General features: G+C 37.8%; 1 protein-coding gene across 11 annotated transcripts in view; it reads left to right on the forward strand.

Annotated features, from left to right (window-relative positions):
* Positions 1-13,604, forward strand: part of cux1a (cut-like homeobox 1a) — a 117,313-nt gene that overhangs the window by 46,323 nt on the left and 57,386 nt on the right. For all 11 annotated transcript variants that reach the window (XM_084400353.1, XM_084400351.1, XM_084400355.1 and 8 more), the window contains exon 3: positions 7,706-7,753. Coding sequence is in view for 10 of the 11 variants with exons in the window: in XM_084400351.1 (XP_084256477.1) it covers positions 7,706-7,753 (48 nt within the window). In the remaining variant the exon portion in view is untranslated. The remainder of the gene's footprint in view (positions 1-7,705; positions 7,754-13,604) is intronic.

Here is a 13,604-nt window from a genome sequence, read left to right on the forward strand (position 1 = left end):
TTTCACTTCAAGCTGTGTCCACAATTGCAAACTGACCTTTTTGACACAAGCAAGGTGATGTAAAGATGAACCAAATACGAAAAAATGCAAACAAACAGCATCATGTGGACAAGGGGGCAGGCAAGATGTCCACTCATTCGCTGTGAGACGGTTTCATCACCAGATAGAGGCTGCCCTGCATTCCTCTGAGGCAGAAGGCCATGTCTTTCTCCCTTTTTTTTTTCACCATCCCCCCTTTTCCTCTTTCATTTCCCTTCTTTCATCCCTCTCTCCCTCTGATCTGCATGGCCGCATCTCAGGTTTTTCTCCTGAAGCAATCTCTATAAATAGACCTTCAATAGCTGCTGCCTAACAAACCTGCTCATCAGAACTAATTGCTAAAGAAAAGTTCTTTTTTTCCCCAGCTTTCTTTGCATTAACTCTTTCCTCCTCTACGATGGCCTGTGTGATCACGAATAAAGAAGGCTTTCTAGGACACTTTGTGAATATATTCTTTGTTTGAGATGAAAAGGGTCCTTTTTTTAATCTATATGTTATTTATATTATACAATTATTTATTGCATTTTAACATAATTTATGAAAATATGAAAGTTTGTTTTTATAAAATTATCTTATAAAAATGTTCTATAATATTTATATAATTTTTATATCTATAATATAATATATATTATATTCAGTGGTGTTATCGTTAACTTAAACTATTAAAAAAAGTTCAAATAATATCTAAAATGACTAAAACAAAAAATTTTAAATTAAGAAAAAAAACCTAAAAGTAAGAAAAATTACAACAAAACATTAAAATGAAAAGTGGAAATATAAAAATAAAAGCTTATTAAAAAATATTAATAAGCGCTATAATAGTATATCAATAGTAATAAAATGACTTATATTATATTATATTATATTATATTATATTATATTATATTATATTATATTATATTTCAGCCTTTGGAGATTAGGTATTTGTGATGTTTGTGGTGTGTATTATTAAAGGTGGGTGGGGGGGGAGGGATTGTGATTGATAGCCTCCATCAAGAGAGTGTGTGTCTGAGAGGCCGGCCGGTCCTAGATCACAGCGTCTTTGTTTGGGGGTCTGTCTGACAGTTCCGTGACCTCATTACCAGACCAGCGTCTGGGGGCATTCATCTCGTGGGGGCCAACGGGGGCCCCCAACCCCTATCCATTCTTGATTTTCTCTCTATTTCTCATTTTATCCTACTGTAACAACTCTTATTTATATGGTTATGCTGCGTACAACCCCTTCGCATGTTTATGTGTGGTTAAGAGAGCGTGTAAGTTTTAAGGTGGAGCTGAAATTGGTCTGAATGCAATGGGGGTCTGTTCTACGTCTGCTTTAATTGACTGTGACCTTAAGGGTGTGGGAGCATGGAATAGGGGACACGCCCACGCACAGACATGCGTGCACAGCTGCGCACACAGACAGACACACACACACACACACACAAGCTTGGGTGCAATAGGTAAGCACTGATGCCCTAAATTTGCATACACTATATAGTCTTGTTAATGTAAGAATAACTATCACCATTGCTCATGTTTAAAGGTACCTGTTGTTCAAATCCCTAACCATAAATATAACTTTAGAACATAGTGATTAGACTTACACATTTACCTTGTTTGCATGAATTTTCATTGGTGACATTGTCATTTCAATAGGAATCCACATTATAGTGGAATTTCACAAGAAGGCGAAAGATTTCCTCACCACGGGTTCAAATTGGTCATGCGGACTCGCCACGTTGACCAGCTGAAAACTGCTTAGTTTGAAAGTGATGTCTGTGTGAGCTGTGCTTCTTACATCACTACATACACTATTAACAAATTATAGACAATAGAATTTGTTGCACATTTTTTGCCCATCAAATTTCGCACCTATCCACGGGCACAGCCATTTGTAACTTGAATGTGCGAGGCTTCTGGCATCAAGCTTCTAGTTATTTTACCTGTACAAAAAGAGTCTGTCATTGTTGCTTTATATTGCAAACTTGTATTTATGATATCTCATTATTTAAATGTATTATCATAATCATAAACACACTGGTTTGGAGCACAGATGGTTGTGCTGTTTACTGCACTTTTTAATTCTTTTAGTTATTTACTTATAGCGGCTAATGAATTGGAAGTCTCAGCTCAATGTTTATTTATTTAGCACTTTTAAAAAACCGAGGGTTTACCAAAGTGCTGTACAAGCAATAATTAAAATAAAACAACAACAAAACAAAAAGCAAGAACATTAAAACACAACAAGATCACACATTCACAGAAAATAGCTTATTTGTATGATGCAAGGTGGATAGACAGGTGTTGGGAAAGGAATGGGCAAACTAATCCTATAGACTTGCATTAGAGGAAGAACCCAAGCCATAAATACCACTGAGGATATCCTAGCAATACCCTGGCAACCACTCTGAAAGCCCTAGCAATTACATAGCAACACCCTGGTAACCACTCTGAAAGTCCTAGCAACAACATAGCAACACCCTGGCAACCACTAAGAGCAGCCTAGTGTTTTGGCAGGTTTTGAAAAGTTGAGGAGTGCTTTCATATTTTCTTTAGAAACTGTGAAAGTGTTTTCATATTCATCCTATTGTTTTCTTTTGTTTCCATCCTGTTCCGAAAGCTGAGCAGGGGTTCAGCACCGAACCACTGATAGGTACCTTTCTTTTTTCGTTTTTACATGAAGAACACGGAAAATATCTGATTCTACAGATTCTTGCACAGAAGCTGACGATGCACTTTGGTATCAGCCACCTTCAGTAAAATGCCACAGTTCTTTTTCCTGAAGAATGTTTGGAAGTATGTGTGTGTTCTATAATGGAGGCACAGCGGCCTTTCTCTTATCAGTGTAACTCTCCTTTCATCCATCATGGCTGCTCTCTGCTGTCTATGCATGAGTGTGTGTGTGTGTGTGTGTGTGTGTGTGTGTACTTTTGAATAACGAGCAGGGTGATGTTGTTGAATGGAGATTCTACATCCAGAAGGCAGCAAAAGACAAGAGAAGACATCCAGTGGACAGGCGATACCATGTGCTTTCCTGTTTCCACCATTTCCAGCGCTGGATTTAGTGAGATTTACGATTCACAGAACAGGCCGGTAGCCATTTTCCAGGAGAGTCCAAAACATAAAACTAGGTTCACTGAGCTGAACATTATTTCATTATTTCATTACTGTTGTATAATCTCATACTACAGCTTCTATCTTACGGAAAGTGCTGGATTTAAGAATCTGCCCCACAAAATTCAGTAAAAGTTATGAGCGCCTGCAAGTGATGACTTTACAAAGCATGGTCATGTATTAAGTATTTTGGCTAGTCATGTTTTCTGCACTCAAAATAGTGTATTCTCTGTTTTAGTTAACCCATTTTACCATTTCCAAATTCAGAATTTCAGGGATTGTCCACAGTAATCTGTATGGTAAATGTGGAAGAAGCATGCCGTTTCTTTTGTGGACCTAGATGTAACTCAGCCTATGTGTCTCAATAATATTTCCATTTTATGGAGGCATAAAAGCAACATAAATTTGTGCCAGAATAGATTTTGATCTGTGTCTGTATAAGAGAATATACATGAGGAGGATTTAGGAAAATTATGGGTGTCCATCATTTCGTTAAATCCTCGTGTATATTCTCTCGGTCAATCAGATACGATTAAACCGATCTGTTGATCACCGTACCTACCAAGCTTAGATGGTATTACGGCAGACACCAGAAGCTTAAAACAGGCCTGGCCTGGTTCCACTAAGGCAATGCCACCGCAGATGCCAGCGTGCCAGGACCAGTTGGCATGTGATGCTCTATATAATGGAGTGAGTGGGAGGAGGGAGAGGCTCACGTTGATGGTAAATAATTCACCAGGCTGGCACATGCAGCTGTGTAATCTGCCAAACTGGTGGGTTTAAAGATGCATCGTGCTAGAGGAGGGGACGGCTTTCAGTGACTTTAGGTGGATCTGGATTTGGGGACACTGCAGAACGTGTTTCTGCTGGTTGATTGAGTACGGCGCCACTCACGAGCCCCCCGACGGATGCTCAAAACTCTTTTGCTCAGAGAGAAAGATCTGTTTCTCTGTTTTTGTAGGTAGCTTTCCAGTGGTTGATGGATAATTATGTATTTTTTCTATTTATTTATTTTTATATTTTTCTGATGACGGGTATTGATATTAATAATACTATCAATAGCTGATATACAATGCTGATCAGGGGTCAGAAATTAACCAGGACTTTGAACAGTTGAAAATTACATTTTTATTTATTTGAAAATTATTGAACTTTGCCAGATATCTATAATTGAGTTGAGTGTTAAATATAACACTAATAGGACAGGACTTATGATTAAAATATGTGTTTTAATATTTTAAATAATAAAACTTAATTTAATTTGATCACAATATAGGTCATATAAGCAAATCCAATTTAATTACAGCAGGATGTATCAATATTTACTCAAATTAACTAATTATTCCAAATCAGAATTGCATGCATGCATGATATCATCTGATGCTGATAATCGGATAATATTTGATTCATAGCTTGACAATCTCTATAATTAATTTCCTTTTCAGTCATCCATGAGGTGCAGTTTGCCTGCATGGGTTTTGCCCGTTCAGCTGTTAAGCTTCCGTCACGTCATGTTTTGACCTCACCGTCTCTTTCCGTGCCGCAGTAGTCCGACAGATTGTGTTTCCGTCTTCAGACCCCTCTGGATTTAACAACGACTTGCACATGCTCGAACTTGGCTCAGTTCCTGGAGATTTACTTTTATTGCAAGCTTTTTATCCATTCGCTAACAATATAAATGTATTTTTATGCACTGCTGTCTTTGCGAAGAAACGCTGGCAGATTGCATCTGCAGAGAAAGATGGGAGTACGAGAATACCGCTCAAGGCGGGCAGGGGAACTCTCTTTTGGCCAGGCCCCGAGTATTATGTTGAAACCAGATGTTGAGAGATGTTTCCTCCTGGTCACGTGGGCCCCTCTGGTGCGGCACTTACATAAATGTCATCTGTACAGTAGCCAGTGCGGGCGGGAGAGCGGGAACGGAGGCCCAGCTGCTCGCTCTGGGAAGATGAAGAGTGCAGTGGGGTCAAAGCTACCCTCCACCACTTCTGTCTGCTCTCTGCCAGCGCTCGTTCTCTCCAAACATGAGTGAGACATGCAGACGTCAGCTAGTTGCGGGAATCTTGCTTTGTCATTGTGTCACCTGCTCATCACGATCAACCTTGCTGACATGTTGCGTGTATACACTACTTAACACTAGCAGTCAACTTTTTTTTTTTCACTGACAGGTAATGATTTTCTATCAATACTAGATCAATGGTTTGGAGCACAGATGGTTGTTCTGTTTACTGCACTTTTTAATTCAAGTATAGCGGCTAATGAATTGAAAGTATCACACATTCACAGAAAAAAGCTTATTTCTATAATGCAAGGTGGAAAGACAGGTGTTCCTAATCCTATAGACTTGGATAAGAGGAAGAGCCCAAGCCGTAAATACCACTGAGGACACCCTAGCAATACCCTGGCAACCACCCTGAAAGCCCTAGCAATTACATAGCAACACCCTGGTAACCACTCTGAAAGTCCTAGCAACAACATAGCAACACCACTAAGAGCAGCCTAGAGTTTTAGCAGGTTTTGAACTGAGAAAAGTTGAGGAGTGCTTTCATATTTTCTTTAGAAACTGTGAAAGTGTTTTCATATTCATTCTATTGTTTTCTTTTGTTTCCATCCTGTTCCGAAAGCTGAGCAGGGGTTCAGCACCGAACCACTGATAGGTGCCTTTCTTTTTTCGTTTTTACATGAAGAACCTGGAAAATATCTGATTCTACAGATTCTTGCAGTCAAAATGTTTTTTTTTCAGTGACAGGTAATGATTTACTATCGATACTAGATCAGTGGTATTGTACCGAAACCAAAATTTTGGTATTGATGATGTCTTAAGAACAGGCTGGCTGATAGGCAATACAATACCAATAATTATTGGCATCAATTTAGCAGTTCACAAAACATTACAGTAAATGGTGTGTTCACAACTTTGTAAATTTGCATAATATTTACTCAAAGTATTTTCAACAAATTTGAAAACCCTCCCGTTCAAATGAGAGGTTTGGGCACTTATACTTTACATTTATTATTTCACCACCCATTTTTTATAATAACACACACATACAAAGTATAATTACCAAAAAATTGTTAAGCTATCCTAAATTTAGTTTTGTATCTTGTATTTGAGCATATTTTTTTAAGTAGCTACCTTTTTGTTTTGCTTTTTTACTTTGTGGTCTAACTAATGCATATAGATAATGCAAAAGTATTTTCTCTTAAATGAGTAAAATATTTCCTAATTTTATTTGTAAATCTGATACACTGATCATTACTCAACTCTTAGACCACAGACAAAACCATAAAGAAAGTTGGAGTGGACGGACTAAGGAGGATTTGTTGCTACTTTTCCTGTAAAATACAATTCTGTGTTGCCCATTATATTAAATATATCTGCTATGGCGACTCCTACACTGCTAATGAAACGCGAGCAGCTTCGGTAATGATGTGTATATCTTTATGCCGCAGTGGCGTAATGGCCTGCGTCCTGGCGATTACAGCACTCAGGGCGCCGTTTTATTCGGCCCCAGCGCTCAGTAATGTGTTTGTGCGTGGTAGGCATTCCTATACTGACTTTTAATGTGAGGGCTTTTTGTCCGGCTGGGAGATTTATTCACAGCCGTGTGTAATGTCATTTCATGTTGAAACACCCACCCTATGTTCAAATGAAAGAGGCATTGATGTTCATCTTAATCTGATATACTTTAATACCACGGCATCAAAATTACTCGACTGTAAGGGCCTGCAAGAGGAGGGAGGTGCGCTGCCATGCAAAACTTGAAACAAAGACACGGTTTGTTTTCCAGAAGCAGATTTTTTTTATATTTCTCTTTATGATTCTTCTTTTTTTTTTTTTTTATGAAAATTTCATATCACTCAGAAATGTGAGCTGAAAAGCAACTCATTCATCTGTAACTTTATGACAAGATGATATAGTAATAGACTACAGTTGTAAATCTTTCTTTAGAACTAATTATGTAATTTATTCGCATCGACTGCACGGCTGTAGCGCACATATACGTGCATGTGGCGCTACACTTTGCTTTTTGTTCTCGTTGTTTTTGCATGAGCGGTTTTTTGCAGCAGAGAGGACTGAGTCATGGAGAACTCATGCAAGGGAAAAACGAGGGCATATCAGGAGAGAGAAAGAGAGAGAGTACGGATGCATACATATACACTCCTTAAAGCAAATACTGTCCTTTGCCCATAGTCAGGAGCACCACAAGGTGATACTCTTTTGTGTGAGAGAGCATTTGTGCATGTGCATACACTTGGGCACGCACTTGCTGTGTGTTTTTTTTTTTTTTTTGAAGAGAACAAACCCAGCCCTCGGACATTTGATAAATTAAGATACCCATTTGAATACATTTTGTGTATTTCCCCCCCGTTTTTCCCCCCCTCCATCTATGATCAGATGCCTGGCATTGACTGCTCTCAATATCCTGAGTTCCACAAATGCTACATTGAATTTTTTTTAGAATTTGATAGACAGTGTCGTATCTATTAATTTCAAACACTGTTCAGAATCTTATATAGTAAAATAATCGTTCTTATAGTTCTAATGTCTGTTTTTTTTCTATTGCAGGATTTGCGTAAACAGATAGCTCCTTTGCTGAAAGGCTTTCAAGCAGAGGTGAGTTGTCTTCCTAAACTTTTTACTCGTATTTATTATCATAAACTCTTAAAGATGTGTGTATTGTTTTTTTTTTTTGATGTATAAATGCTTATTTTTATCCCCAGAACAGCTGTAAGCAAGCCATTTGTGTTGTTTCTCTTGAAAAGTGTAAATACTGTGCCTCTGAGGCGCTATGAAAACATTCATCTGTTTGTTTGAGCCCCTCAACCTGCCCAACAACAGTGGCATTGGTTCAACCAATGGTGTGAGTTTGAGGGCGGCACTATTTGTTTGACCAGCCAATTGCAGGGGCGAGTGCTCAGGGAAACATGTTTGAAAACAGTCGTCAGTGGTAGAGGTGCAGAAAATAGATTTGTGCTTTAAAAATAATGGTCCAGATTGTGTGTGTGTGTGTGTGTATACGTGTATATATGTGTATATATGTATATATATATATAACATTTTGAGAAGCTTGTTATTCTCTAGTTTGTTTTTAGAATTTTTTGGGGGACTTTCTTAAAGACCCCCCAAATCCAATGTGTGGATCTGAACCTGCATTATAAAATCAATAACTTGCCTCAAACTTTTTGAGTTTTTGGTATTATTCATAATTAATTCCCGAAACATGCTAAAGACACACATGTAACTGGTTTACACCAGAATATTGTATGGTGGAATACTGGAAATATATACATTGAATACATTGAATTCTACATTCATACATTGTATTCTTCGTGGGGTAACCTCCCCTTTGCGTGAAATTCCTGATTGTCTTGACCGGAGTCATATTCCTAGGAAAAAAATAGCAATAGTTTCAGTTGTTTAATCAATACAGTGTGACAAAGCTGCTCAGCTAGCGGTCAGAGAGCACTACTGTTCAACTCTCCTCATGGCTTAACACAGCAAATATGACAAATCTGAAATATGTGTATATCATGCTCACACCAATTAATCTCACAACCTTCCTTGTAAGGAACGAGAGGGAAAAGACCTGTTTGCTTAACTCGTAACAGACCTGGTGGAAGGTGGCCCTCTCTGGTCTGATTATAGTCTTGACGGGCTAAAAAGCCCACCTGATTTCACAACAGTGCTTATTATGTGACAGTTTGTTTTTCTTGTTCTTGTTATTTGAGGCCTGCTTGTGTTGTACAAAGCCTCCATATTTTGTCAGCATCTAATCAGATCAGACAGTTTTGATACGTTCTCGCTGTTTGCTCTCCCGCTCTTTTTTTTCCGTCCGTCGGATGAGAGCGAAATCCTAATGATGTTTTCGCTCCATTGTGTCAGGTAAGTCTATTCGTTCATGGCCGAGCCAGAATGATGGACTCCTGAGTTTCACATCTCAGAGGTAGAGAGAATCTTTTTTTTTTTTTTTTTTTTTTTTTTTTTTTTTTGGTTAACCTTAAGGCATAAATAAGATTTTCTTTTAGACGCTCTGGTAATCAGTAACAATGTTATGTAGAACGACTATGGCTCTATTCTTGCATCAAGTCTTTTTTTTTTACTTTGCTAAATAAAATTCAAAAAGATTTTAATTAGATCAGTGGTTCTCAACTGGTGGGTCACATATCTTTCCAACAACAATCTCTCTTTTTCTCTTTCTCTCTATGTGTGTGTGTGTGTGTGTGTGTGTGTGTGTGTGTGTGTGTAGATAGATGGACGCATGGATTTAACAGATATTACAGATCAATTTTCTGTGATGCACCAGTTTTATATATATATATATATAATAAAACTATTATATACATTATTGTTGGTCTTTACACTACACTTAAAAAAAATATATATATATATATATATATATTTATAATTTTACAAGCACACCAGTATTGCAGTAGTAAAGTTTTCATCACATTTAATAATTGTTTAAAAATTGTGTGAAATAAGTTCACCAGTTCTTCTCAGGGAATAAAGCTGAGTTTCCTTTGACAGGTCTTTGCTGATATATTAAGAACTGGGACATGGTGCTGTGTTCCATATGTAATGTACATTACCATTCAATATGACAGCAGGCAGATATTCAAATGCCCTTTGCAGCACAGACTTAAAATATCATCATAATAATAATAATAATAAGTGAGTGAGTTTTGTTTTGAGCCCTACCTACTTAAAACATTCTTTACTTTAATTAAGGTCTATTTTAGTCCAATACAGGCTGAGTTACACCTAATGTTCCTTGATAATTCAGTCAATTAGTTGTACTGTTGCGCGATATCAAACCGAGTTTGATTAGGTTGAATAACCCGCTGTGCTGAACTCGATTGTTAGGGTTTCTCAATCTCTTAGTTACCAGCAACTCAAGTGTGAGAGCTTTGAAGTGTTTCCTGCTCTTCTATGCTAATAATGTTAAATTATCTGAAAAGATATTCATAAAATAGCTGTGCTTTTAAACAATAGGCCTTTCACTTGATTATATTTGAGGTTTGTAAAGTATTTAACGGCAGGTTCAGAATAACTCTTTGGCTCTATTTATGTTGTACAGGAGGGGTCTGGCCCACCCAATCATGAGTTTAGCCCACCCTCTTTTATAGAGGATACAGTAATTGCCATAATACCATAATGCTGAATAATATTTACATGACACCCCAAGTTACTTCAAAGAGTTGTTTTTATTTATTTATTTTTTAGCAAGTATATATATTTTTTGTGCAATAGTGTGTGTCCAAAAATAAATGACCATGTCCAAAAATGTGATTGTACTTTTCACTTATTAGCTGGACTGATTTAAAATAATTTTATACCTTATAAAGTTACTGACTTTGTCAATTCCAGACCAGAATTTTTTTTGCCTGTTTTTCCAGGCTGTGTTTTTTTCCATCCATTTAAAAAAAAAAAAAAAAAACACCATCACTGGCACTCTTATGTTGGAAAAAGGTCGACTTTGACGTTCCAATTCCTCTATTTCCCTCAATAATTTTCTGCTCCTTTTTCACTATTCTGTCTAACGAAGTGGCAAAACAGTCCAAAAATAATAAACGAGAAGGAAAGTGAGAAGTATGTGTCAATTTTCCTTTCCTTTGACCTCAAAAGCACTTCCACTATCCGTTAAATTATATTTCTGTATATGTGATGCAGCGTTTGACGGCCTTCAGCAGCACCTTGCATTAAGAGGCTGTCGAGGAGCTCGAAGCGCAGTGAGACACGGCCGTATGTAACTTTGATGAAGTGAGGGCTGTGAGTAGTGGCTCCCTGTTCTCCTCTCATGAGTCAGTACCTCTGGCTAACTGCTCCATTATAGCTCATTGTGGTTTCGGAGCTGTGTTCTCTAGGACTAGCCTGTCATTAACTGAGGTAGTCGCCCCACTTCAAATCTCTGCCTGGTTAAATTTAAATCCCTATCCCACCACTATAACAGCAAAATCGTTTTAAACCGCCTATTATTTTTCATCGAGAAATATTTCCTTATTGACAGTGCCTGACCTCGACAAAAACGGCCTGACTGCTCCGACCAGAAATGGGCATTTTTTGGGGCATTTTTTTTCAGGCGTCAGCTATTTGACGATAATTGGCGGGAGGGATGGGTTCGCTTGTGTTTTGTCTTGTCAGTCTGACCGTCCATTAAATCTTAAAATAGACAAAGAGACTTCAATTTTACAGCACCAATTTAAAAAAAAAAAAAGATAGAGCACATATATAATTCATAATGGCAGACAGACCAATGAATACAGCCGTTTGCAATGGGTGAATGATTTTTTCTGTTTAATTTCTGTCTTCCGTTTTCCTGTAACGGTGGGTTTGTTAAAATAGCACGTTTGAGTCAGACCGACGCAGATCTCTTGGGTCAGCGCAGAGTCCTTACCACATGTCATTTTTTTCATTCTAGAGAGCGAGAGCCTCCTCTTTTCCTGTCAGGAAATGAGAGTACAATAGGGAGCTGTACATAGCACGCGGCTGGGGCCCTGTTTGGGGTTGCACACGCATGTGTAAATTGTGTAAATTATAGACTTGGGGGAGGGGGGGTCCTTCTAATAATTGTAAAGAATTTTTTGTTTTTGCTCATTTATAGCCACAAGCCATATGTTACAGATGTTCGAGAAGACTTGCTGTATATTAGCTTCCAGCCTCAAATTTTTATTATTTATTCTTTTTTTGAGAGGGTACTTGAGGTGATCCTTGTTCACTTGGTGCCTTATAAGACATGACCAAAGGAGAGCACATTTTAAGTGGTATAACTAGTGGTCAAAAAAATTTTTTTTTGGATTGACTTTTACTCTTTTGTGGTCCTGTCTCACTTGGTACCCTAGACAAGACAAGACAAGTCACGTCCAAAGAAAACAAAAAATACTTTTTAAGTGGTATAGCAAGTTTTGCACAAAAAAAAGTTTTTATTTTTTATTTTATCTGTTCATTTCGTTACAATTATTTTATTTCAATTATTTTATTGTATGTTTGACATAACATTCACTGTTTTAACACACATTCACACTGTTTTTTTATCGGTCCTTAAATCGCGACTCAAATAGTTTGGACTCCTAGAGTGTATGTGCAGTTCAATGTTATTGTGCCTTTTTAAGTGCAAGAAAAAAGCCCCCATTTAGCTTCTTATCTCAAGCTTCATTTTGATCATAAATAATTGTCATTACTAAGTGGAAAACTCAACATTCTGAAAGAAAGAGTGCAAGACGGAGAGAGGGAGAGAGTAAGTTGACCCGCGAGTAAATATCTCTGTGAAGACAGCTAATCACTCTGGCAGCCATTTACCGAGAGCCATGGAAGTTCTACAAATTTGGAAGTCAGTATTGATTTGACGTAATTGTGCACTAATTTTAGCGGGCCGGAGTCTGTAGATGCTGAACATTGCCAAGTGCTGAGGAGAGAGGAGGTTAGTGGCAGCTCAGATAAATGAGTTCGGGTCCAGTGGTGGATGAATCCGAATTGTCTATATATGCATGCAAACAAAGTAAGTGTATGTGCGTAGGTTGCAAATGTAGGTAGTTAGCTAGCCACCTCCTTTTGGATGCATTTTCTTTTGACACTTTTAGGTGCTCATATGGATGTTGGTTCAAATCCTTGTAAAAAGCTTGTAATAAGTAAGTCAGAGTTAGATCTATGGTGCAGTGGTTAGTGCATGTGCTCGGAGCCTTGGTGACACAGGTTCAAGTCTGCAATGTGCACCATTCCTTTCTCTTACAAATAATTTCCTGCCACACTCAGTCTAATAAAAGAGGCAAAATGAAACAAAAACAGAACTAAGAGAAACTTGGGTCAAATATGTTTGAAGGCTGGTCTTCTGTTTTGAGGTCGATGCAGGTCAGTAGAACTGATGGAGTTTTCTCCCTCCGCTATCAGCAGTGCCAAGTCTGTGCTCCCTCACAGAAACAAGAGCTATTTATATCCGTTTCCCCCACCCATCTCAACCCCTGTTCCGGCTGGACCGTAAGGGAATAACGCCGTTTAAACTGGCATGCTTTTGATGCCACCAGATAGACTGTATGTTGTGTGGTTCAAAGGGGCGGAACTGACTGTGAGCATTGTGTGTGTGTGTGTACACACCTTAAAAGGCAAAAAAAAAAGCGTAAAGGTATAAACTACCATTCAAAGTTTGGGGTCAGTACTTTTACAAAGAGGTCTCTAATGCTCACCAAGGCTGCGTTTATTTGATCAAAAATACAGTAAAAACAGTAATACTGTGAAATATTATAACAATTTAAAAGATGGTTTCTGTTTTAAAACATTTTACAATGTAAATTCCTGTGTTGGCAAAGCTAAATTTGATGAATGTTCAGGGTCACTTTCAAAAAACATTTCATATTATCAATTTTGAAAACGGTTGTGCTGCTTAATATTTTTGTGGAAACCGCGATGCATTTTATTGCAAGATTCTATGATGAATAGAAAGTTCAAAAGAACTGCATTTAGTATTTGAAAC

This window comes from Rutilus rutilus (assembly GCF_951802725.1).
Source record: "Rutilus rutilus genome assembly, chromosome: 25".
Lineage (NCBI taxonomy): Eukaryota > Metazoa > Chordata > Actinopteri > Cypriniformes > Leuciscidae > Rutilus > Rutilus rutilus.